The sequence below is a fragment of the Schistocerca nitens genome, chromosome 3 (assembly GCF_023898315.1).
Source record: "Schistocerca nitens isolate TAMUIC-IGC-003100 chromosome 3, iqSchNite1.1, whole genome shotgun sequence".
In the NCBI taxonomy this organism is placed as follows: Eukaryota; Metazoa; Arthropoda; class Insecta; order Orthoptera; family Acrididae; genus Schistocerca; species Schistocerca nitens.
This window is the reverse complement of record NC_064616.1, coordinates 53,864,250-53,889,380: the sequence shown is the minus strand read 5'-3', so window position 1 is coordinate 53,889,380 and position 25,131 is coordinate 53,864,250. Positions and strand designations below refer to the sequence as shown.

Genomic DNA, 25,131 nt, shown 5'->3' with positions numbered 1-25,131 from the left:
GTAGCCATCATGAGACACACTATTTGTTCAGAATTATTTGTTGCTAAAACTTCATGTGCTCCTGAACTAACTGATCAAAATAATTTTCACAGAAAGCATTTACTACAATTTTGGACAAAGTTTTATGCCTACCACAAAATATGAACATTTATTTTCCTTATCATTTTGAGGATAGATTGACATCATAATCAACTATGAGTTGGGTACCTATTCATTAGGAGACTCCAGTTGCCCTTGACCCTTTCAGCAACTATCTCATCTAAGTTAAAGGGAGAAGGGGGAGAACGGTGGGAGGAGAGAGAGGGGTGGGGGGCGGCAGAGAGAGAGAGAGAGAGAGAGAGAGAGAGAGAGAGAGAGAGAGAGAGAGAGAACCAGTTAATAATGTACTTCTAATAGTAGCTCACAACAACATCTACTTCAATCTCACTGAACGACAAACCACTTCCAACAGCAACAAACATACCACCACCAACTAAATTTCATCTATCACTTCTAAACACCACTAGATCTTGTTAAGAACTTCAGTTGAAGTTAGCTTCAGCTTTAGCCAGATTTCAGTCATACTTATTGGCACATGTCTTGCAGGGCAGCCTACATGTCAGGGGTTGCAAAATTGTTTCTGCTGCTGACATGTAGGTTGCTGTGGTGTCACTGCCAGACACCACACTTGCTAGGTGGTAGCTTTAAATCGGCCGCGGTCCGTTAGTACATGTCGGACCCGCGTGTCGCCACTGACAGTGATCGCAGACCGAGCGCCACCACACGGCAGGTCTCGCTAGACTTACTAGCACTCGCCCCAGTTGTACGGACGACTTAGCTAGCGATGCACACTGACGAAGCCTCGCTCATTTGCAGAGCCGATAGAATGGCCTTCAGCTAAGTCAATGGCTACGACCTAGCAAGGCGCCATTAGCATTACATAGCAATTGATAGTTATCGTATGAAGCATGTCTCATCAAGAGCGATGTACCACAAGGATGGATTAAAGTTAAGTATTACAGGAGCTACGTACTTTTCTTTATAGCATTCATTACGTATCCTGTTTCAGACCTATCTACTAGCCTGCGTGAGTTAACGCGTGCCTTTCGGCTACTTCCAAGTGGCGTGGTTGTCTTACTACGCCACAACAGTTGCCCTGCAAAATAGGTTGATCTGGCAGGCCAATAGTGTTCCCACACAACATTCCTGTCATGCATGGCAACCTATATGCCAGGGGCTGGAAAAAAAACAGGTTTTTGTCTGTATCTTCTGTCCTATTGTAGCTAGGAGCTTACAAATCCCACAGCACTGATACTTGTGAGGCCCGCTTTCTTTTTACCAAAGCTGGTTGAAATCGATCCAGGGGTTAGGGAGCAGGTCCTGGACAATATAGGCATACACTTTGCTTTATATATACCTCCTCCTCTCCCATCTCTGTATCCACCTCTTCCTCCCCCCATCTCTCAGTCCACCGCATCCTCCCACCTCTATCTGTCCATCTCCTTCTCCCCACTCTGTCTGTCCACTCCTCCTCCCCATCTTTAGGTCCTCCTTCTCCTTCCTCTCTCTTGGAACATATTGTCCTACCCCTCCTCCTGTTCATATCCTAAACCACTCTCTCTGTCCATCACCTCCTCCCTCTCTTCCTTTTCCATCTGCCCCCTACCTCTCTACATCCCTGCCCCCTGCATCACTCCTTACTCCTTCTTCTCCCTGTCCATCTCTCTCTCTCTCTCTCTCTTTCTCTTTCTCTCTCTGTCAATCTCCTCCTGCCTCAATCTCTATCTCCCGTTGGCCCCCTCCCCTATCAATCTACTCCTGCCTCTTCTTCCTACATCTATCCTCCCCAACCCACCCTTCTTATCTCTTCATTCCCCTCTCAGCTTTTTGCCTCTGTTGTGTAGGCTCTCCTGCATAGCAAGTCGGGAAGGCAGGTTGATATGACAATACAATATACCTAACTCACATGGCAGCCTGCAAGTCAGAGGTTGGAATAACATTTCTTGCCCCTGACATGCAGGATGTCTTGCAAAGCAGGGCAGTAAGGCAACCAATTCTACCCCCATACAATCTGCCTGTTGCGCAAGGCAGCCTATATGGCAGGGGCCAGAAGAAATACATTTTTGCCCATATCTCTGTTCCTATTGGAGCTAAAAGATTGATACTTGAGAGGCCTGCTGTTTCTGTGCCAAATTTTGTTGAAATCAATCAGGAGCTTTTGGAGGAGATCCTGGACATACATACGAGATGCGGCTAGAAAAAACCAGACTGATGCTGGAAAAAACATTTATTTACAATTTCATGTTATCTCCTTCAATGTACTCTCCTCCTCGGTCTCTACACCGCTCCATACGAATTTTCCACTGTTCATAGCAATGCTGCAGATCATTTTCGGTAAGTCCATACATTACTTCCGTCGCTTTTTCTTTTACTGCTTCAACAGTCTCAAATCTAGTTCCTTTCAAAGCTGACTTGACTTTAGGGAAAAGAAAAAAGTCACAGGGGGCCAAATCAGGTGAGTAGAGTGGATGATCTAAGATCGGAATGTTGTGTTTTGCCAAAAACGTCTTCACTGACAACGCACTGTGAGCTGGGGCATTGTCTTGGTGAAGGATCCATGACTTTTTTCTCCACAAATCGTTCCGTTTTCTCCGTACTCGCTCACGTAGGGTAGCTAGGACGCTAATGTAGTAATGCTGATTCACTGTTTGTCCCTCTGGTACCCAATCAATGTGCACAATCCCTTTGATGTCAAAAAAAACAATCATCATTGCCTTGAATTTCGATTTTGACATTCGTGCTTTTTTTTGTCGTGGAGAACCAGGAGTTTTCCAATGCATCGATTGGCGTTTAGTTTCGGGATCATAAGTAAAAAACCACGATTCATCGCAAGTAATAACATTTTGTAAGAAGGTGGGATCACTTTCAATGTTTTCCAGGATGTCAGAACAAATCATTCTTCAACGTTCCTTCTGTTCAGTTGTGAGACACTTTGGAACCATTTTTGAACACACTTTGTTCATGTTGAAACTTTCATGAAGAATCTGCCTAACACTTTCCTTGTCAACTCCTGTTAACTCAGACACTGCTCTGATTGTTAAACGGCGATCTTGTCGAACAAGTTTACCGATTTTTTCAATGTTTGCATCAGTTTTTGCTGACAATGGTCTGCCAGTGCGAGTGTCATCACTGGTGTCTTCGCGGCCATCTTTAAATCATTTAAACCACTCAAACACTTGTGTTCGCGATAAACAATCATCGCCGTACACTTGTTGTAACATTACAAACGTTTCACTTGCAGATTTTCCTAGTTTGAAACAAAATTTGATGTTAACACGCTGTTCTTTCTGTACACTCAACATTTTCCGACGCACAGACAAAACGTCAACTACTTAAAACAGATGCCACGGGCAGACTGAGTGCAGGAGGCAGATGAAACTCGAGCAGTAGGCGGAGCGAGAGTCACGTGACAGTCCACGCAACATTCAGCCTTATTGCATTCGTTTTATTGTTTCACCAGTACTAGTCCGGTTTTTTTCTAGCCACACCTCGTACATTCACTCTGATTTATATATATGATGGTCATAAACAGTCTGGAAAGATTGTAAGAGTGTTTAGTATAAACTTGATATGTTGTGGCATTTCCGAGTTAATCAGCATTGAGGTTAACCAATCAGGTCATTGCATGCACAAATTTAAGCAGCCCACCAGATACAAATGGTGTCAGTTGTTCTTACAGCACAGATGATAGCACATGAGACTGCCCAGCCTTTGGCTTGGCTTCAATCATCACAACCATCCCAAATCCAATTTTTTGTACTGCTTTCTTGTTCAGTTTTAGGTTGTTTGTGGGCTGGGTTCTCTTCTGAAGATAAGAGATGTTGACAGCAGCAGAGGTGGATCCATGTGAGGATAAAATACATCTTTACAGCTTCTTTAAAAGTTCACACTGTTTGGATTTCACCATGTTACTGGTCAGAAGTGTCCATGGGCAGGCATGAGAAGGAACGCAACAAGTCTTTAATTATTCCATCCTGTTAGTACAGTCAGTGAAGTGCATTTTCTTCTTCACATAATCTTCAGCACTGCAGTGGCTGGCAAGGTAACAGCCAGAGGTGCAGACAGGTGTGTGTTTACACAATGGAGCATTCACACGGCGTACTAATTTCGAAATGGTGTGGACACTGCACGTGGCTCGGCTGCGGTGCAGAGCAGGCAATGGGTGATGTTGGCCAGTCTTGTGGAAGATCACATTGCTGCTCAGAACCTTACTGCAAACTGCTGCCTGGACTCTGGCGAGGATGAGTGATCCTGAGACGGCGGCAGCTGGAGTGTTGCTGGCTGCCCAGGCAAGGTAGATAGGCAGGGGTCTCTCCATCACTGCCCAGTGGAGGCAGTGTTACAATGGTGCAGGAGGACACAAACTGAGCATCCCCTTCCATGGGTTAAGAGGGGCAATGTTTTGTTGTCACTCAGAACCATTTGGAATAGGGCAATGGATGGGGCTGGCATAATCAGCAGTACGCATCAATGACATGGAAATAAGCCAAGCCTGAGTGGCTTGAAGACTGGTACCAGGGCACTGACACCTGTAATGTTGTCACAGAAGTCTTGCTGCTGCTGCTGCTGCTGCTGCTGCTGCTGCTGAGTGGTGCTGATCAGGCATGGGCAATGGCCGGCTGTGGCTGATGTCCACGCCTTGTGGCCTGATGATACAGGAGCTGATCATGCTGCTTTCTGGATGTGGCCTCATTGCAGTCCTGGGCTACGACTTCCACTCCAAGTTCTCCTATAGCTTTATCCATTAGAAAACGAAATGAAGAACATGTTTGGTGACACTGTCTCTGGCGGCACACTTGAATTTGCACTCGCAATGGTCTTGTTGGCTAACTTCAATGTTAACTAACTCCAAATTCACACACACACACACACACACACACACACACACACACACACACACACACAGCCCCCCCCCTCCCCCTCCCTCCACACTTGTGCACACACAAGCACACAGACGCACATGTGCACACACCCACAAGCCCCAAATTATGCATGTGCGCACACACACACACACACACACACACACCACTCCACAGCCCATGTAGCCACCTTCTAAGTGTAATGGACTACCGGTCAATTAAGTCAATCCCAAAATCTCTACACTCTATGAAACAAAACAAAGCATCCTCACAAAGTTGAAGAATCAGCTGAGACTCTGATTCAGACCTCCACTCAACTCTGTAGCAAAGATTCACATTTGATCCTATCAACAATGCTGCAGATTGTAAGCTCTGCCTTTATCTTGCAGGCAAGACTGTCTGTCTTTACCACCACCTCTGATAGCTGCCAGAAAGGAGAAAGAATCTAGTCTGATCTGAAATGAAACACATCCTTGGTGCCACGAGCCACCACCTGCAGTTGGCTGCACCCTGTGCTCTTCATGTCATCCGGAAGGACCCATTCCACATCTTCTGTGATGCCCCCCCCCCCCCCCCTCCAAGAGGCACATAAAGTGCACACTCACTCAGTTTTTATCACACTTGTCAGCCATATCCATAATGGGCTGCATCACTTGCCTAACAATGGAGCTCCCGACCAATAACAATTGCACCCTCTGTGAATACCTGGACCCTGCAGGCTGAAACAGGGCACACAATGACAGATGGCTCAGGATCATTATCAGCCAGCTCAGGATCATTATCAGCCATAGACAGTGACTGAAACCTGTTTGCCAGACAAATTGGGGTAGCACTTCAATCGTTTTCCTAACCTCAATGCAGGCAGCAGCTTCAGCAATCTCTGGACCAATTGAGGGTCCTGAATATAGCTTGGATCCCCACATACAGCCACCCCATAGTGATGCCCATTTGCAAAATACTCAAGCTATTTTGTAAAATTGTTTACAGAATATGACAGTGTACATGTGTTGTGTTACGACAGTGAAAGAAAGTTGTGACCACTGGAGACAGTGCCACAAGTTCCTCAAAAAAATCTTAACACAACACACACAAATGTCATACTAACAAATGCAAATCCACCTGGTGATGGAGATTTAAATTTTTTGAAACGTGTTGTGGTGATAAATAAACAGTGACTGGTAAAAGTAAACTACTTGTTACATTTAATAAAATATTTTCACATTTGGAGGAGAAAGTTGGTAATTGAAATTTCGTGAGAAGATTCTGCCACAACAAAAAATGCCTTTGTTTTAATGATGTCCACCCCAGATCCTGTACCATTTCAGTGATACTCTGTCTCCTATTTCGTGATAATACAAAATGTGCTACCTTTCTTTGAACTTTTTTGATGTACTCCATCAATCCTATCTGGTAAGGGTCCCACACCATGCAGCAGTATTCTAAAAGAGGACGGTCAAGTGTAATGTAGGCAGTCTCCTTAGTAGATCTGTTACATTTCCTAAGTGTCCTGCCACTAAAATGCAGTCTTTGGTTAGCCTTCCCCAAAACATTTTCTGTGTGTTCCTTCCAATTTAAGTTGTTCGTAATTGTAATTCCTAGTTATTTAGTTGAATTTACAGCCTTTAGATTTGACTGATTTATTGTGTGACCAAAGTTGAACGGATTCCTTTTAGCACTCATGTGAATGACCTCACACTTTTCGTTATTTAGGGTCAATTGGCAACTTTTGCACCATACGGATATCTTTTCAAACCATTTTACAATTTCCAGAATGAAATTTTCACTCTGCAGCGAAGTGTGCACTGGTATGAAACTTCCTGGCAGATTAAAACTGTGTTAGAGCACTTGCTCACAAAAGACAAAGGTCCTGAGTTCGAGTCTCGGTCCGGCACATAGTTTTAATCTGCCAGGAAGTTTCGTTTTGCAATTTGTTTTGATGTTCCAATGACTTTATTAGTCGATAAATGGCAGCGTTATCTGCAAACAACCTAAGACGCCTCTTCAGATTGTCTCCAAAATAGTTTATATAGATAAGGAACAGCAAAGGGCCTACAACACTACCTTGAGGAACACCAGAAATCACTTCTGTTTTACTCGATGACTTTCCGTCAATTACTATGAACTGTGACCTCTCTGACAGTAACTCACGAATCCAGTAACATAACTGAGACAATAGTCCATAAGCACGGAATTTCACTACAAGCCGCTTGTGTGGTATTGTGTCAAAAGCCTTCTGGAAATCCAGAAATATGGAATCAATGTGAAATCCCTTGTCAGTAGTACTCAATGCTTCATGTGAGTAAAAAGCTAGTTGTCTTTAACAAGAACGATGTTTTCTACATCCGTGCTGACTGTGTGTCAATACACCGTTTCTTCGAGGTAATTCATAATTTTCAAACACAATATATGTTACAAAATCCTGCTGCATATTAGTGTTAATAATATGGGCATGTAATTTGGTGGATTGCTCCTACTACCTTTCTTGAATATTGGTGTGACCTGTGCAATTTCCAGTCTTTCGGTACAGATCTTTTGTCGAGCAAATGGTTGTATATGATTGTTAAGTATGGAGTTATTGCATCAGCATACTCTAAAAGGAACCTAACTGGTATACAGTGTGGACTAGGAGACTTGCTTTTATTAAGTGATTTAAGTTGCTTCACTACTCCGATAATTTACTTCGTCTTCTTTTGTGAAGACATTTCAGAAGGCTATGTTTAGGAACTCTGCTTTGGCAGCACTGTCTTTGATAGTATCTCCATTGCTATCGCACAGAGAAGGCATTCATTGATTAAAAATGTTATTTTAATGCAGCAGACACTTATATGTGCTTTTGCACCTAACATCCCCTCATGTGCAGACATATTTCAAGATTTTGTTTGAGTATGATTTTGGTTTGTAAGTCATGCACATTTATATGTTTCCATCTCATGGATTTGAGGGTCATACCAATATCTGCGCAAACATGTCTACTATATTATTTACAATAGCTTAATCCAACTACTAAAACTCCACTTTTACATAACATTTTAAAATGAGATTGAACACACACACACACACACACACACACACACACACACACACACACACACACACCTACACACATAATGGTTTTAAACAGCACAAATAAAATGTAACAACTTAGAGAAATAATAATACTCACAAACTCCTTCCAGAACTGCCGACTTATAAGCCTTTGAATTCGGCTGAAGTCTTCAACTTCTGAATGTCTTTCTTGATAGAAGTAACTTACTGATTCACCCAAATTGCTATGGGCTGTTACCATTTCATGAATATGATTCATAAAAATCTCTACATTTTTCATAAACAGTCGAATAGTTTTTTCCAGTAGATGGAATTGTGTTTCATATTCTTGAAAAATAGGATCTTTTGTCTGTGAAAAGAAAATTAATAATGTCAGGCATGGAACAAAGATGGGTGAAGTGAGAAAATTTACTGCAGCACAGAACATGAGGCAGTAAGCAAGAAGGCTAGTACGTACCAGATAAAGTTGTACATAAGTAACAAACTGTTTCAAAACCTTTTCAGGCTTCTGAGCTATTCTGTGTTCTCCTAGTCTCACCTTGAATATATGGCACAAATGTTGCTAAGAATCTATTATATTCAGATACAGTTTATTTACTACATTAAAAACCAATGTTGTTATCCCTGTCCTGGTCATCTAGCCAGTCTAACAATTATCTAAAATTTCTCTTTAAAATATATTCCTATATTGTTCAAGTATAATTCATTGTGATTTACTTGTCAAGTAAAATTATCACTTCAGCAGAGGTTGTTTGTTTCCCTGAAACATGAACTGTTGACAATATGCCCTTTGATTCACACCAGACTAGGCTAAATCATCATCAGCAAAGCTACTCTGCTAATTAAATCATCATGCCACAGGTTCACTGTACTTCTGAGATGGAGGGCTCTTGGAACCATGGCCACAAAATGGAGCTCTCTTGTGTTGTGAGTCGCCACCATGAGCACACACTAAATGGCTTAGTCTTCTTTACCTTTTCACTTCCCTTCTCCTCCAAGATGGGTCTATGGGTCTGCAGGTACAAGAGTTACATCCCCCCGCCCGCCGGCGGTCCTTAACATGGTAATAAGAAAATAAAGAGATACTGTTTCTTTTACTGAACATGTGTATGTTATTTGTAAGCCCACTCTGTTTTTAAATCCTGACTACATCGCTTCCCAATAAGTGGGTAATTTACAAAACTAGTCAAGTTCAGTTGTCAATGTATATGGTAAACTTGACACTGAAAATCCAAAGCTACTGAAAACCTACAGCCATTGTACAAGGAGTAATGAAAATCATAGTATGAAGGCTTTCACGACTGGATGACATATCTTCTGGTAAACCTTCCGGGATGTAAGGTCGTGGTCCATGAAACTCTTCAGCTCCTAACGTTTCGTCCAGAGCTGCACTGGACATCTTCAGAGGGGTGTTTCTCCTCCAGTGAGAACTCCTCAGTCGGCAAGACTCACCGGAGGAGAAACACCCCTCTGAAGATGTCCAGCGCAGCTCTGGACGAAACGTTAGGAGCTGAAGAGTTTCATGGACCACGACCTTACATCCCGGAAGGGTTACTAGAAGTAATGAAAATGTTTTAATAGATGGGACTCCACATGAAAAGTCACAACCTCCTCCTGTGCTTGTTTAATCTTGCCGATAACTACACTGTTATCAAGTGATGTTGATCACTTAAGATCACATGATCATCCAATTGAAATAAAGAAGAGCAGTGAACAGTTAAGAAATACAATTTTTCAGAGGGACAGCCACTGAATTACTTTAAAGTTCAGAAGCTAGTGTAGACGATGACCAGTGTGTGTCATACTGTAAGGCAGATAATTCTTTGGGGCTGCTTGTACCTGAAATCCATTCCACTGCCAGTATCTGAAATCCATTACACTGCCTGTACCTGAAATCCTTTACACTCTGAAAAACTACATGGCAGCAAAGCTGCTACACCGCCTTACAGAAAAACAAAATCAGCACAGTGCATCATGATGTAAAGAAAAGTTTTAAAGTATGACATCCTGGCATTTGATTAGCTCTATTAAAAGCCAAGGAAACTAGGTTTATTGCTATGAAATTCCAAATAAGTTGTAAAACATACTGTAAATGTTTAAATGTCTGTGAACAACTGCCACAATCCGAAAACCTGGGTGCAAAAGACCTCTATATTGTGTGCCCAGACAATCCTGTCAGCACCAAATATCCCAAGTGATGTAGCTGGCAATTAGGTCCCTTGAGTCTGAGGGACCTGTGTGCCTGCTACACCCATGGGTATTTGGATCTTCCTACCTGAGTAATTGTTTTCCTGAACTACAGAGAGGAGAACTTGCTTTCTAACATGTTCCTGCATCCGACCAGAATCCTGGGTTTAACTTCTGGTAACATACATCCCCCACCCATCTTTTATTATTATTATTATTTCTTTCTTGTCTCAGACGTTATGTCTGGTTAAAAATGGAAGGTGACACGGACCTTGATCAAGCATGACTTCCTTTTAACTGTACGGTATATGTTACATTGCATTTAGGAACTTTCGGGTAATTGAACAAGTGTCAATAATTACAGATTTCTGTAGTTGTATATATAAGTTTGGATGTAGCTGTATTTTGTTGATTTACTGGTGGATATTGTGTGGTATGACTCCTGTAGTTGATAGTATAATTGGTATAATGTCAACTTTATCCTGATGCCACATGTCCTTGACTTCCTCAGCCAGTTGGATGTATTTTTCAATTTTTTCTCCTGTTTTCTTTTGTATATTTGTTGTATTGGGTATGGATATTTCGATTAGTTGTGTTAATTTCTTCTTTTTATTGGTGAGTATGATGTCAGGTTTGTTATGTGGTGTTGTTTTATCTGTTATAATGGTTCTGTTCCAGTATAATTTGCTTTCATCATTATCCAGTACATTTTGTGGTGCATACTTGTATGTGGGAACGTGTTGTTTTTTTAGTTAATGTTGTATGGCAAGTTGCTGATTTATTTTTGCTACATTGTCATTTCTTCTGGTGTATTCTGTATTTGCTAGTATTGTACGTCCGCTTGTGATGTGATCTACTGTTTCTATTTGTTGTTTGAAAAGTCTGCATTTATCTGTTGTGGTATTGGGATCTTTAATAATATGCTTGCTGTAATATCTGGTGTTTATTGTTTGATCCTGTACTGCAATCATGAATCCTTCCATCTCACTGTATATATTGCCTTTTCTTAGCCATGTGTTGGATGCGTCTTGATCGATGTGTGGCTGTGTTAGATGATACGGGTGCTTGCCATGTAGTGTTTTCTTTTTCCAATTTACTTTCTTCGTATCTGTTGATGTTATGTGATCTAAAGGGTTGTAGAAGTGGTTATGAAATTGCAATGGTGTAGCCGATGTATTTATATGAGTGATTGCTTTGTGTATTTTGCTAGTTTCTGCTCGTTCTATAAAGAATTTTCTTAAATTGTCTACTTCTCCATAATGTAGGTTTTTTATGTCGATAAATCCCCTTCCTCCTTCCTTTCTGCTTAATGTGAATCTTTCTGTTGCTGAATGTATGTGATGTAGTCTATATTCGTGGCATTGTGATTGTGTAAGTGTATTGAGTGCTTTTAGGTCTGTGTTACTCCATTTCACTACTCCAAATGAGTAGGTCAATGTTGGTATAGCATCCACAAATCTATGACCCCTGCCTTTACAGTTTTACAGTCCCAGATACACTAAACACTATGTCAGCCATCCTTGCATTTGTTCAATAATTGAAATAGGGAATGGTGCTGCAGTCCTCTACTGTAAATGAGTTTTTGAAAGCTAGGTTTAGAATTTCGGCCCGTACTGTCAGCAAGCGAAGGTATTGAATTATTTGTAGCATTCATAGATTTTACGTACGACCAACATTTTTTGGGGTTGTTTTTAGAATCTGCAGATAAAATATTGCTTTCAAATTTATTAAAAGAATCTCTCATTGACCTTTTGACAGATGCTTTCATTTCGCATAATTTCTGTTTGTCAGCAGGGCAGTGACTACGTTTAAAACGACTTTGCAAAATTCTCTGCTTTCTCAGTAACTTCCTAATATGTTTGTTGAATCAAGGAGGATCCTTTCCCTCCCCTATATTCTCCAGAATGTGGTGGACAATACCTTTAAATTCCAACCAAAGATGCTCAGTACCTTTGTGTGCCGTAGTGAATACTTGGAGCTGACTATGAAGATATTCATTAATGACACTTTTATTTGCTTTCCCAAACAAGAAAACTGTACGCTTTTTTTTTCCCCCCACGGGCATAGAAACCACAGTGACATTATGGTCGCTAATACCTTCTTCTAGATTAACTTCCTCAAAAAGCTCAGGTCTGTTTGTCGCCAAGATATCTAATATGTTGCCATCTCGAGTTGGTTTTCTAACCAATTGCTCAAGGTTGTATGTTGAGAGCGCTCCTAGAATAACTTCACACGAGTCTTAGCTTCTGCCCCCTGTGATAAATGTGTAATTTTCCCAGTCAATGGATACCAGATTAAACTCTCCACCTATAACTAATGGATAATTTGTATATTTATTTCCTATGTACTCAAGACTTTCTCTGAAACATTCTGCGACATTTGTTGCAGATGCTGGTGGTCTATAAAAACATCCTAATACAATGGACACTCCTCCTCTAATTGACAGCTTTATCCAGACTATTTCACAGTCCGGTCCAGTATTGATCTCAACTGCGTTTAAACAGCTTTTAACTGCAATGAACACACCACTTCCCATAGCATCAGTTCTATCCTTCCTAAAACATTGTCCAATCTGAGTTCAAAATTACACTGCTATCTATGTCTGGTTTCCACCGGCTTTCAGTACCTAATACAATATTGGCATTACTACTGTTTATTTCGGAGAGCAACTCAGGTAACTTGCTACAGACACTTCGACAATTTACTAACATGAGATTAAGCATATTTAAATTCTTTGGAATGACCTGTTAAGGCGAACTAAGAATTTTTACAGTTGGCACACCCACATCATTGTCACGAACTGGTAATTTTTTCAGGCTAATGGTTTGTTTCCCATGGGGAGGAACCTAATCTAAAAAAAACCTATGTGCATGCCACAATTACTGTGCTACCCTTGTAGCTGCTTCCTATATGTAGTCCACCACTGATCTATCAAGGGGCATCCTACAACCCCATAGTGTAAGTTGAGGACTCTACAACCATTTTCGTCACAGTCGACATGGCCTCTGGTTTAGATTCTCCACTAGACTCCAAACCAGAGGACCCCGGTCCACCCTGGCTACGATGCTGTAAGTCGTCAGCTTGGCTTCCACCCCTCGAGAGATGGAGGCCGTCTATGCCAATTTAGCCAGCTGTCGAAAGGACCCAAGGATTTCCTCGGAACCCTGATGATTGGCATCGTTGGTGCCAACATGTGCAACAATCTGCAGCTGGCTGCAACCTGCACACTCGATAGCCACTGGAAGAGCCTTTTCCACATCCTGGACAAGGCCCCCCAGCAAGCACACCAAGTGAACTTTGGACTTCTTCCCCACCCTAGCCATTATGTTCCTGAGGGGCTCCATGACCTGCCTAACATTGGAGCTCCCAATAACTAACAAATCCCTATCCCACATACCTGTCCCGAACTTGCTAAAGGAGTGGCCACTATCCTGGCAGAAGGTGCATTCTCAACCAGCTCAGCCTCAGCCCCACCCCCTGAACAGATTACACACTGAATCTATTAGCAAAGTGCATGGGATTTGGCAGGAACCTGCGTCCCCCATGCAACCTTTGCCTTGAGGCTCGAGACCTCGACACAGTCCGCCACCCACAATGAAAAACAATAAAAATGTATGTTGGAAGCTAGATCTGGCACTTATTTTCCAGCTAGGGGCTATCTAGTGAATACTAAAGAAGATAAAAACAGTGACCTACAGCAATCTGCTAGAGGTTATCTAGTGAAATTATTAAAGAATTAAACAGTAACCTACAGTAAGCTACACCTACTGATTATCCCTCATATTTATAATATAAGCAAACATTTACGTACACGTGAAAATGACCTAATAAAACTATAAAAATTGCTATCTTCAATGTATCAATTCTAAATGACACTAATAAATGTAAATACTGAGTATTGTACACTGACTTAATTGATAATCCCACATATTAAACGTCAGTTTAAAATGTAAACAAACGTTTGTGCAGTCTACATATAGACTATGTGATCAAAAGTATTCAGACACCTGGCTGAAAATGACTTACAAGTTCATGGCACCCTCCTTTGGTAATGCTGGAATTCAATATGGTGTTGACCCACCCTTAGCCTTGATGACAGCTTCCACTCTCGTAGGCATACGTTCAGTCAGTTGCTGGAAGATTTCTTGGGGAATGGCAGCCCATTCATCACAGAGTGTTACTCCCCATATCATTGTGTGGGTATCCATCAGGTATGACTTCAGTTTATGGCTGGTAGTGACTGAGGGAGCTCTGATGCACAATAGTACATCAGCGACATCCAGCGTCCTCAAGCAGGAGAGATATCAATGTCAGTCAGTGAGGCCTGGCATGGAGTCGACATTCCAAAACATCCCAAAGGTGTTCTATAGGATTCAGGTCAGGACTCTGTGCAGGCCAGTCCATTACAAGGATGTTATTGTCATGCAACCACTTCACCACAGGCTGTGCATTACGAACATGTGCTTGATCATGTTGAAAGATGCAATCGCCATCCTTGAACTGCTCTTCAGCAGTGGGAAGCAAGAAAGCGCTTAAAACATCAATGTAGTCCTGTGCTGTGATAGTGCCACGCAAAACAACAAGGGGTGCAGCGACCCCCTCCATGAAAAACACGACCACACAATAACACCACTGCCTACGAATTTTACTGTTGGCACTATGCCCGCTGGCAGATGACGTTCACCGGCCATTCACCAGACCCACACCCTGCCATTGGATTGCCACATTGTGTATCGTGATTCGTCACTCCACCCAACGTTTTCCCACTGTTCAATCATTCAATGTTTACACTCTTGAAACCAAGCGAAGCATTGTTTGGCATTTACTGGCGTGATGTGTTGCTTATGAGCAGCCACTCGACCATGAAATTCAAGTTTTCTCACCTCCCGCCTAACTGTCCTAGTACTCACAGTGGATCCTGATGCAATTTGGAATTTCTGTGTGATGGTCTGAATAGATGTCTGCCTATTACACATTATGACCCTCTTCAACAGTCGGCGGTCTCTGTCAGTCAACAGACGAGGTCGGCCTGTACGCTTTTGTGCTGTACGAGTCCCTTTATGTTTCCACTTCACTATCACATTGGAAACAGTGGACCTAGGGATGTTTAGGAGTGCAGAAATCTCGCATACTGACGTATGATACAAGAGACATCCAGTCACCTGACCATGTTCGAAGTACATGAGTTCCACGGAGTGCCCCATTCTGCTCTCTCATGATGTCTAATGACTACTGAGGTCACTGATATGGAGTACATGGCAGCAGGTGGCAGCACAATGCACCCTATATGAAAAACTTATGTTTTGGGTTGTGTCCGGATACTTTTGATCACATAGTGTAAATGTGACTCACTCAGTCTGTTAATTGAAAACAGTGACTTGTATTATATTTCAGGAATACTCATTGTAAATATTATAATTGATCACATCTGACCACCACATGGGAGCATCACCATATTTTCCACCAAGTACATCGTAATCCATTCACATCTCTGCCTGCTATTTGAGAACAAGTAATAGATGCCCTGCAACATTGTGTGTCAGCCTGCACCACTGGTTGGAGACTAGCAGCAGCTGGACTTGGGAATTATCACTTGTGCATACGCTGCTGTTAACACCATATCACAAATGGCTGCATCTGTAGTGGTTCCGTGACTGAGAAGTTGGGACTGCCAATGAATGGCATCACATCGTGTTTAGTGATGAACCCGAGTTCTGCACTACCCCAGATCACCAGCACTGGCGAGCATGGTGGCGATATGGGGAGAGGTCCCTTGCTTCCAATGTTTTGAAGGGGCACATAGGTGTTACTCCTCATATCACTGTGCAGGTATCCATCATGTATGACTTCAGTTTATGGCTGGTAGTGACTGAGGGAGCTCTGATGCACAATAGTACATCAGGGACATCCAGCATCCTCAAGCATTACCTCTCAAACCACAGAATTGTGGTGTCATTTTTCAACAGGAAACATGTCTCTATGAACTGTCTGCATGATGTTGAGGTACTCCCACAGCTTGAAAGATCCCCAGATCTATCCCTGAAAGAACATATGTAGTACCGGTTTGGACATCAACTCCACCTCAGTGCCTGTATCCACGATATAAAGGAACAATTACAACAGTTGTGAGCCAGCTTTCCTTGGAAGAGGATAGAATAGCTTTATGACACCCTTGCTAAAAAAAATCTGTGCAAGCATCCAGACCAAAGAGGGTGTAGTCTCACACTAACAAATGGGCCAAGTTCTTTGTAAATTTGACTCGGAATCATAAGCACTGAAATATGACATCACACATCCCCTTAACCCTTGAAGTTTGATTTTGTTTTCTCTCCCCTTTTAGGTGATTCACTTTCTTTGTCAGGCAGTGTATGTAGTTAACTTCTTCCAACAGTAATAGCCTCATCTAGACAAAAGTACTTTGGAGAGGAATGTAGAAACATTTCTTACCGCAGAGCTGAGTCCTAAGCTTGATGTAAACATTGCTCCCAATCGTGAAGACTTCTTTGCTACTGAATGTAAAGATAATCTGGCCATCTTTTGTGATATGGTAGAATTGCCATCTTCCAGATATTTCAGCACTAATGGAATTTGAAACGTACATAATGAAAAGTTAAAAAGGGAACAACTGATTTATATTATGTTATCAATGACAGACTGTAAGAGCAAAGAGATGTGCCTTCATTCATCTCATTATTGAAAAACCAAGATAATCACTTTTGACACATTCTTCACATTTTATCAATGTTCACCTTCAATTCAATCTCCCATTTGTTTTTCAAATTGCAATATATGTTTCACATCTCTTTGCTCAATTTTTATTTAGAAGTCATGAAAATAAATTTACCGCTAAAATACAAAATTTCTGAAATAAAGTACCTTTGTAGCTATGTAACAAAACATGTTAAATTTTTTTATGAATTTTGTACTAGAGAAATGAAGTAAAGCAGTTCCTAAACATAAAGGTAAGCTACTGCATAGAACTGCTGAAATCATCAACAAAGAAAGAATGGCAAATTTCATAAAGAATCATAAGATTCTAAGTTCTGTGCAACAAATTTTCATATGTGGTTACATCAATAGAGATTGTCCACTAATTTCAAGGCACCAAAGTATGATATTTGATAATGTTTGGTATTAATAGTGCTACTTTTTTATTATATATATGGCATTATACCATGACCGAGTAATGTGGCTGCCTGAGAGGGCAATGGTGCACTGAGGAACTACTTGAAATGCTGTATAATGTGAGCAACTTTGTTCCTTATTCTTTTGTAATTCTTCTCTTGGGACAGGAATACTACAGGCTGTAAAAGGAGGGATACGAAAAAAAGCTATCAAGCAGATAGGACTTAAATTTGTGTTTACAGTTAATTTTGTTAGCTATTTAATTCCTCACAACACTGTGGAGGAGGTCAAAGATTTTTATGGCTGAATAGCTATCTCGCTTCCTTTGTTCCAGACTAAAACTGAATGATGGTTAGTGTAAATCATTTCTCCTTCTGCAACTTGGGTTTTTCTCTAGAAAGTTAAATTGACTGTTATATGTATTTTTGTTACACATTGTGAAAATCATGAATTTTTGCACATTTTCATAAACATAGGCTGTAATATTTAAGTAGTTGTAAATGGGTACAAATTGTCCTTATATCAGTTTTCTTTCACTTTTCATGTATAAATATTCCAACATAAATATTAAGGCAATGAGTGATCAGATGATGAAAATGAGTGAATCATCCATTACGTATATTTATTTATTATTGTGAGGTGGCACAACTTTACCAATATCTTTCCTCCTCTTGTATTCATTGATGTATGTTGCCACATCTGTTATTGTTCTTACAGCATCCAGGAGAGCAGGTTTGTCCTTGTGATCATCCTCTGTGCACTGGAAATAACTTACAAATGCCAGAATTACACTACACAGATCTCACTTCAGAAAGCAAAATAATATATATAAAAATTTCACGAGCTGGCAAAAAGTTTGATTAGATGGCATTATATAATATTAAACAACATTTAAAATAACAGTATTACCATGTTCTGAATTACAGTAGATTTTGCATGTCTCTTATTATAGTTTCATGATTTGGTGAATTAATTACTTAAACATCAGGAAAGAACTCCTTTTTACATTTGCACTGAATCTTAGTGGATGCAGGTGGTGTGGGAAAGAGGGTGGGGGTGGGGGGAGGAGTGTTCTTTTTAAGACTAAGCATGAGCTGCTCTCCACCTCTCTGCACACAGATTGTAAATAAGTCCATTATGAATATAATTATCTATTCATCTTTTCACCCATTTGAGAAGCTGGAGCATCTCATCTTTTACACTATTTTAAAAATTAATGGCCATTGAAAGTTGTATTGTGGAATATTATCACCCTCAGTACTAACATAACTTAAGCCTGTAAGTATTATTATTGTTGCTGCTGCTCACAAATGCTACAAATAAGATGTAACAGATTGTCACTAGAAAAATTAATGAAAATGCACTGAAAGTTTATGATAAGCTAAGTAAACACTGCTACACTTGAATATATGAAAATTTATTAATATCACTAAAAACAATTAACAACTATGTCAGTATTTTATTAAAATAAGAAATTTGGAAAATCTCCACATTATTATGAAAAATCATGTTAACAACTTTTGAAGATAAGTTTCAAAATAACCATATTACCTTTATAAGTTCATTGAGAATAAGAGGATACTTCAATATCCTCTGAACAGGCTTGATCAGAATTGATCCCATATCAAAACATGCAATTTGGTATCGTAGTGTCTCCAAGCCTTTGTTAAAGATCTTCTGTATACCTTCATCTGATTCATACTGTAAATATGAACAAGAATTTCAAATTAACAAAAGAATACCGAACAATAATTATAAACTGAAACTAAATGCATCACATAAAGAATAGATTGTGACTGCAGTAGCAACTAATCAAGAAGAACTTCATGTTATCTTTTTTATGCAAAATATCTGTGACACCCTTGGATCTTATCACAATTGCAAAACTGCAGATTTTCATGGCCATTGTCATTGAAGGTAGGATCTTCTAGGTTGTTAGGCTGCATCTTGGTACTCTTCAATTTTTTCTACATGACTGACACTTGGACCCCTCTGCTGTGATCTTCTTCAGGATCTTCTGGTGCTTAGGTTTAACTAAACCCTGTCAAAAAATAGTGTCCTGTTCACTTATAGAAAGGAGTTTTCCCACACTTATTCTGAAGAAGTGGAGTTATTGGGTAAAATTCTTCGGGCTACTATTGGTAAGCTATCGTCATTGGAAAGAAAGTGAAACAATCAGAGCAAGAGAGGAGACATGTTTATCAAAGTATTATTATTGTGCTGCAGAGGCAGCTTCCTGTTTGTTTGTGCTCATCATGATGGTGGTGGTGTATTTACTTCTTTCATGGCAGGAAGCTATGAAGCTGGAAGCCTATGGCTGCCTTCTCTATTGAAGTTACCTTTTTTCTAGGAAATATCAACTGCTTCTCAGACTTTCTTTCAATAAATGTTGGTTTTCTTGGCCAGCACACACAAGTTGTTGACATCAATGTCTTGCCCACAGTTCACGATGTTCTGCTTCTGCAGATTTCATACTTCCAACGGCATGTGAGGTGGTTTTCCTGTCCTTCCCATTTTACCTATACATACTACGTCACAGCGACACGTGGTTTCATAGACTCCCACAGTGCGGAGGTAATCAGGTGCAGTCACTTTGTTTCAGAAAAAGTCTTTTATTTTGTTCTGATTGAAAAATGTTGTCTGTATGCCATTTTTCCCTAGAATTTTGCTAATACACTCAGTAACTCTAGAAACTAATGGTTGCCTAACAGACAATGGAAAATCCAGGATGGAATGTAACAATACGAGAGAAGGAAAGTTGCTACTCACCATATAGCGGAGATGTTGAGTCGCAATAGGCACAATAAAAATATTCACACAATCATAGCTTTCAGCCATTAAGGCCTTTGTCAGCACTAGACGCACATACACACACAGGAGTGCGTGCGAATGGCTGAAAGCTATGATTGTGTGAATATTTTTATTGTGCCTATTGCGACTCAACATCTCTGCTATATGGTGAGTAGCAACTTTCCTTCTCTCGTATTGTTAGGTTCCATAACAGCGTGAGATGATGATTCCTTGTTGTCCTTTTTAGCATAACTAATAATATTTTGTCTGAAAAATTTTTCTATGGATAAGCCACATAGTCTTGTCTTTTTTATGAAATCCATCTCTGATTCACCAATGTGAAAGCCACATGAAGACAGTGTGTTGGGCACTGCTTGCTTCTGGGATGGGTGGTGGTGCACAAGGGAATTTAGATACCCATTTGTGTTTGTATACTTTCTATACAAAAGTGTTGTCAGATCTTCTATAGATTAACACATATTTCTATCCAATGAAAATGGCCTGCCAGTAGTTACTGGAAGAGTTTTACCGAATAATTCTTTAGAATATGTGGAGGAAAGCTCCCTTTTATACGTGAACATGTCATTGGTTTTTGACAGCACTCAGCTAAACATGAACATCAGAAAATCTCAGAAGAGTGCTCAAAAATTTAATTGTGTAGACATAATTGAAGAGGAACATGACACGACATAACAACCTAGAGATTTTACTTTCAATGTTGTCTGTCTCCCTATTTTGATGCCCAATATATGGTCCTCCTTTACATTATTGGCACTACTGAATTTATCGTGTAACACATTCATAAGTAGGAATCAGCTGAATTTCAAGGATTTTTTTTTCTGCAACTGCAGGAGGTTTCAACATATAGTATGTGACTATATTTCCAAATAAAGTGTTCACAATAAATCAACAATTTTTTGCCTGTTTTTCTTAAAGGAGTGAACCCCATGTTAATTATTCAGTATGCAACAATTATTCACAATGAAACATTAACTTTTCTTAGTAGTGATAAGGTAACATCCTCTTCTCTTATGTGAAAACACAGTTTTCATTATACAATTGTTTCAAAAAGATAAAATGTTTGCCTTGTATTTTTAAGAAAGCTTTAAAAGAAGGTGTTCCTGTAAGTTCTTAGCAAAATAGTTAGGCTACAAACATAAGTACACAATGACTGAATGTCTCAGTATTTACAATTTGTCCTGCAGAAATGTTTGTGCTTCAAAGCAGTTAAAACTAGCAAACAACTCTATGATTGTATAAAATTATTCTTTTCCATTTTCACATGTAACAAATGCATGGCTGCCAACTTTCAGACCAGTCTGTTGGTAATCACATGGCAAACATGGAAGCAGGTTTTGGGAAGGGACTTTGCCAGAAATTTTAGAAGTTAGAAGATTGATTTGGGCCTTTAAATTCTATATTTCAGACACCCTACAATTGTAAATGAGAAAAAAAAAATCAGGTTAAAAGTGGAAAAAACACCAAACTGGTATCTTGAAAAATTGAAGTTCTACTGTGTTTTTTTCATATCCACTCAGGACGTCAGAAAATGGCTCATTCAACTTTACTAATATTTTTAAGAAATCATCATTGAATGGAAACTTTTCTCTCATGTAACTACATGAGTTGACAAAAAACTTCTGATATCTTCATAAAATGTTATAGCAAAAGATTTTTTCAAACCTCACATGATGAATGTAGCTTCTAATGTCGACACCAATGACAATATCTTCATCTCCTTTGTGTGAGTGTGTATATGCGTTTCAATTCTTGCAGACAGCCGGTTTGATCAATCTTACAATCAATTCTGTAAATAAGGTATTTAGGATGCTACGAAATTTATGAGTTACTGGCGCTTGTTTCTGAAGGAATACATCTGCTTTGGTAAGTAACAAAAGCGTATTATGCAAAAAAGAAGATATAGATTCACAACTGGATCATTCAGAATACAGTGTATTCAACTTAACAGAGGGTTGTTTATATTTTTTGAAGCTTCATCACTGAAAGATTTTGCCTAAGGTTCCCACTGTTCAATTATTCTTTGTATTGATTGGAGCAAAGAGAGCCATCTTGTGCAGATGTACTTCAGTACTTTATGGGGTTTAGGGACATTTACACACTCCTGGAAATGGAAAAAAGAACACATTGACACCGGTGTGTCAGACCCACCATACTTGCTCCGGACACTGCGAGAGGGCTGTACAAGCAATGATCACACGCACGGCACAGCGGACACACCAGGAACCGCGGTGTTGGCCGTCGAATGGCGCTAGCTGCGCAGCATTTGTGCACCGCCGCCGTCAGTGTCAGCCAGTTTGCCGTGGCATACGGAGCTCCATCGCAGTCTTTAACACTGGTAGCATGCCGCGACAGCGTGGACGTGAACCGTATGTGCAGTTGACGGACTTTGAGCGAGGGCGTATAGTGGGCATGTGGGAGGCCGGGTGGACGTACCGCCCAATTGCTCAACATGTGGGGCGTGAGGTCTCCACAGTACATCGATGTTGTCGCCAGTGGTCGGCGGAAGGTGCACGTGCCCGTCGACCTGGGACCGGACCGCAGCGACGCACGGATGCACGCCAAGACCATAGGATCCTACGCAGTGCCGTAGGGGACCGCACCGCCACTTCCCAGCAAATTAGGGACACTGTTGCTCCTGGGGTATCGGCGAGGACCATTCGCAACCGTCTCCATGAAGCTGGGCTACGGTCCCGTACACCGTTAGGCCGTCTTCCGCTCACGCCCGAACATCGTGCAGCCCGCCTCCAGTGGTGTCGCGACAGGCGTGAATGGAGGGACGAATGGAGACGTGTCGTCTTCAGCGATGAGAGTCGCTTCTGCCTTGGTGCCAATGATGGTCGTATGCGTGTTTGGTGCCGTGCAGGTGAGCGCCACAATCAGGACTGCATACGACCGAGGCACACAGGGCCAACACCCGGCATCATGGTGCGGGGAGCGATCTCCTACACTGGCCGTACACCACTGGTGATCGTCGAGGGGACACTGAATAGTGCACGGTACATCCAAACCGTCATCGAACCCATCATTCTACCATTCCTAGACCGGCAAGGGAACTTGCTGTTCCAACAGGACAATGCACGTCCGCATGTATCCCGTGCCACCCAACGTGCTCTAGAAGGTGTAAGTCAACTACCCTGGCCAGCAAGATCTCCGGATCTGTCCCCCATTGAGCATGTTTGGGACTGGATGAAGCGTCGTCTCACGCGGTCTGCACGTCCGGCACGAACGCTGGTCCAACTGAGGTGCCAGGTGGAAATGGCATGGCAAGCCGTTCCACAGGACTACATCCAGCATCTCTACGATCGTCTCCATGGGAGAATAGCAGCCTGCATTGCTGCGAAAGGTGGATATACACTGTACTAGTGCCGACATTGTGCATGCTCTGTTGCCTGTGTCTATGTGCCTGTGGTTCTGTCAGTGTGATCATGTGATGTATCTGACCCCAGGAATGTGTCAATAAAGTTTCCCCTTCCTGGGACAATGAATTCACGGTGTTCTTATTTCAATTTCCAGGAGTGTATTTTGACAAAGCTTAAAAGTAGACTGTCTGTTTCAACTTTTAGGAGAATGTAATGAAAATCGATTACAAAATCTTCAGTACCAAAATATTTGAGGCTTTTCACACCTCTTTGTTCAGCTAAATGAAGCAAGTGGCAGAAATAAGTTTGTATTCTTATGTGCAGTTGAACTTTCTGGGGGGGGGGGGGGGGAAAAGCAGCAACTCCTTTTATATGGCCCCCAGTGTATTTGCATCATCACATGCAAATGAAATGCAGTTTTTCCAGGGAATTCCTTTTCTTAGAAGCTCTTCACTCAAGAGATTAAAAATATTACCTGGTTACAAAAGCCACACCAGCTGATAGACGAATGCCTTGAAGCTTGTGACGTAGCCTGGTATGAAAGCAGTTTCATTCCTACCCTTTAACCTGACACAGGGAACAAAATTTTTTTGGTGTCACCTATCTTAGTAAGTCGTGGTGACAAAATTATTCATAGACAGGCTTCCTACGTACTCATGAAGGAAACCTTTACAACATTTTAATAGTAGTAGTAGTAGTACTAGTACATGATTAGCAAAATGTACACAGCACCTTCTCCAACTTTTTTTAAAAAAATGTTTGTTTCCATAATTTTTAGTAACATCCCACAACTTTCTAAGTAGGGTGATAAATCCATAACAATAATGGACAATCTGTAATAATTGGCAGCCATGCAAATGGCACGACATAACCACCACATATGCTTCTTTGAAAATGTAATTTAGAGGTAGAAATGTCTTACATGGATTTCATTGAGAGGCATGATTTTTTTTATTGGTCAGTAATACATCCAAAAAGCCTTAAATGATTAGCACGAATGGCATTAGCATTAGTAGTCTTGACTTTAAACTGGATTCCCCATGCCCATAAAATGCTTGAAGGAAGTACCTGTGGGGTAACTGATGGAAGTATTTTCACCAGACCGACAGAGGATGACAAACTAAAGGCCAAAATACTAAATGTGTTTTTCCAAAGCTATTTCACAGAGGAAGACTGCACTGTAGTTCCTTCTCTAGATTGTCGCACAGATGACAAAATGGTAGATATCGAAATAGACGACAGAGGGATATAGAAACAATTAAAAGGCCGCTGGACCTGATGGGATACCAGTTCGATTTTACACAGAGTATGCGAAGGAACTTGCCCCCCTTCCTGCAGCGGTGTACTGTAGGTCTCTAGAAGAGCGTAGCATTCCAAAGGATTGGAAAAGGGCACAGGTCATCCCCGTTTTCAAGAAGGAACGTCGAACAGATGTGCAGCGCTATAGGCCTATATCTCAAATGTCAATCAGTTGTAGAATTTTGGAACACGTATTATGTTCGAGTATAATGACTTTTCTGGAGACTATAAATCTACTCTGTAGGAATCAGCATGGGTTTCGAAAAAGACGATCGTGTGAAACTCAGCTCGTGCTATTCGTCCACGAGACACAGAGGGCCATAGACACGGGTTCCCAGGTAGATGCCGTGTTTCTTGACTTCTGCAAGGCATTCGATACAGTTCCCCACAGTCATTTAATGAACAAA

At 41.0% G+C, this 25,131-nt stretch overlaps 1 protein-coding gene across 2 annotated transcripts in view; it reads right to left on the bottom strand.

Moving 5' to 3' along the window:
* Positions 1 to 25,131, bottom strand: part of LOC126248010 (dynamin-binding protein-like) — a 222,855-nt gene that overhangs the window by 86,898 nt on the left and 110,826 nt on the right. For both annotated transcript variants that reach the window (XM_049948593.1, XM_049948592.1), the window contains exons 12-15: positions 18,807 to 18,956; positions 17,910 to 18,015; positions 16,578 to 16,708; positions 8,062 to 8,292 (exon numbers count right to left, since the gene is read on the bottom strand). In XM_049948593.1, the coding sequence (XP_049804550.1) occupies positions 8,062 to 8,292; positions 16,578 to 16,708; positions 17,910 to 18,015; positions 18,807 to 18,956 (618 nt within the window). The remainder of the gene's footprint in view (positions 1 to 8,061; positions 8,293 to 16,577; positions 16,709 to 17,909; positions 18,016 to 18,806; positions 18,957 to 25,131) is intronic.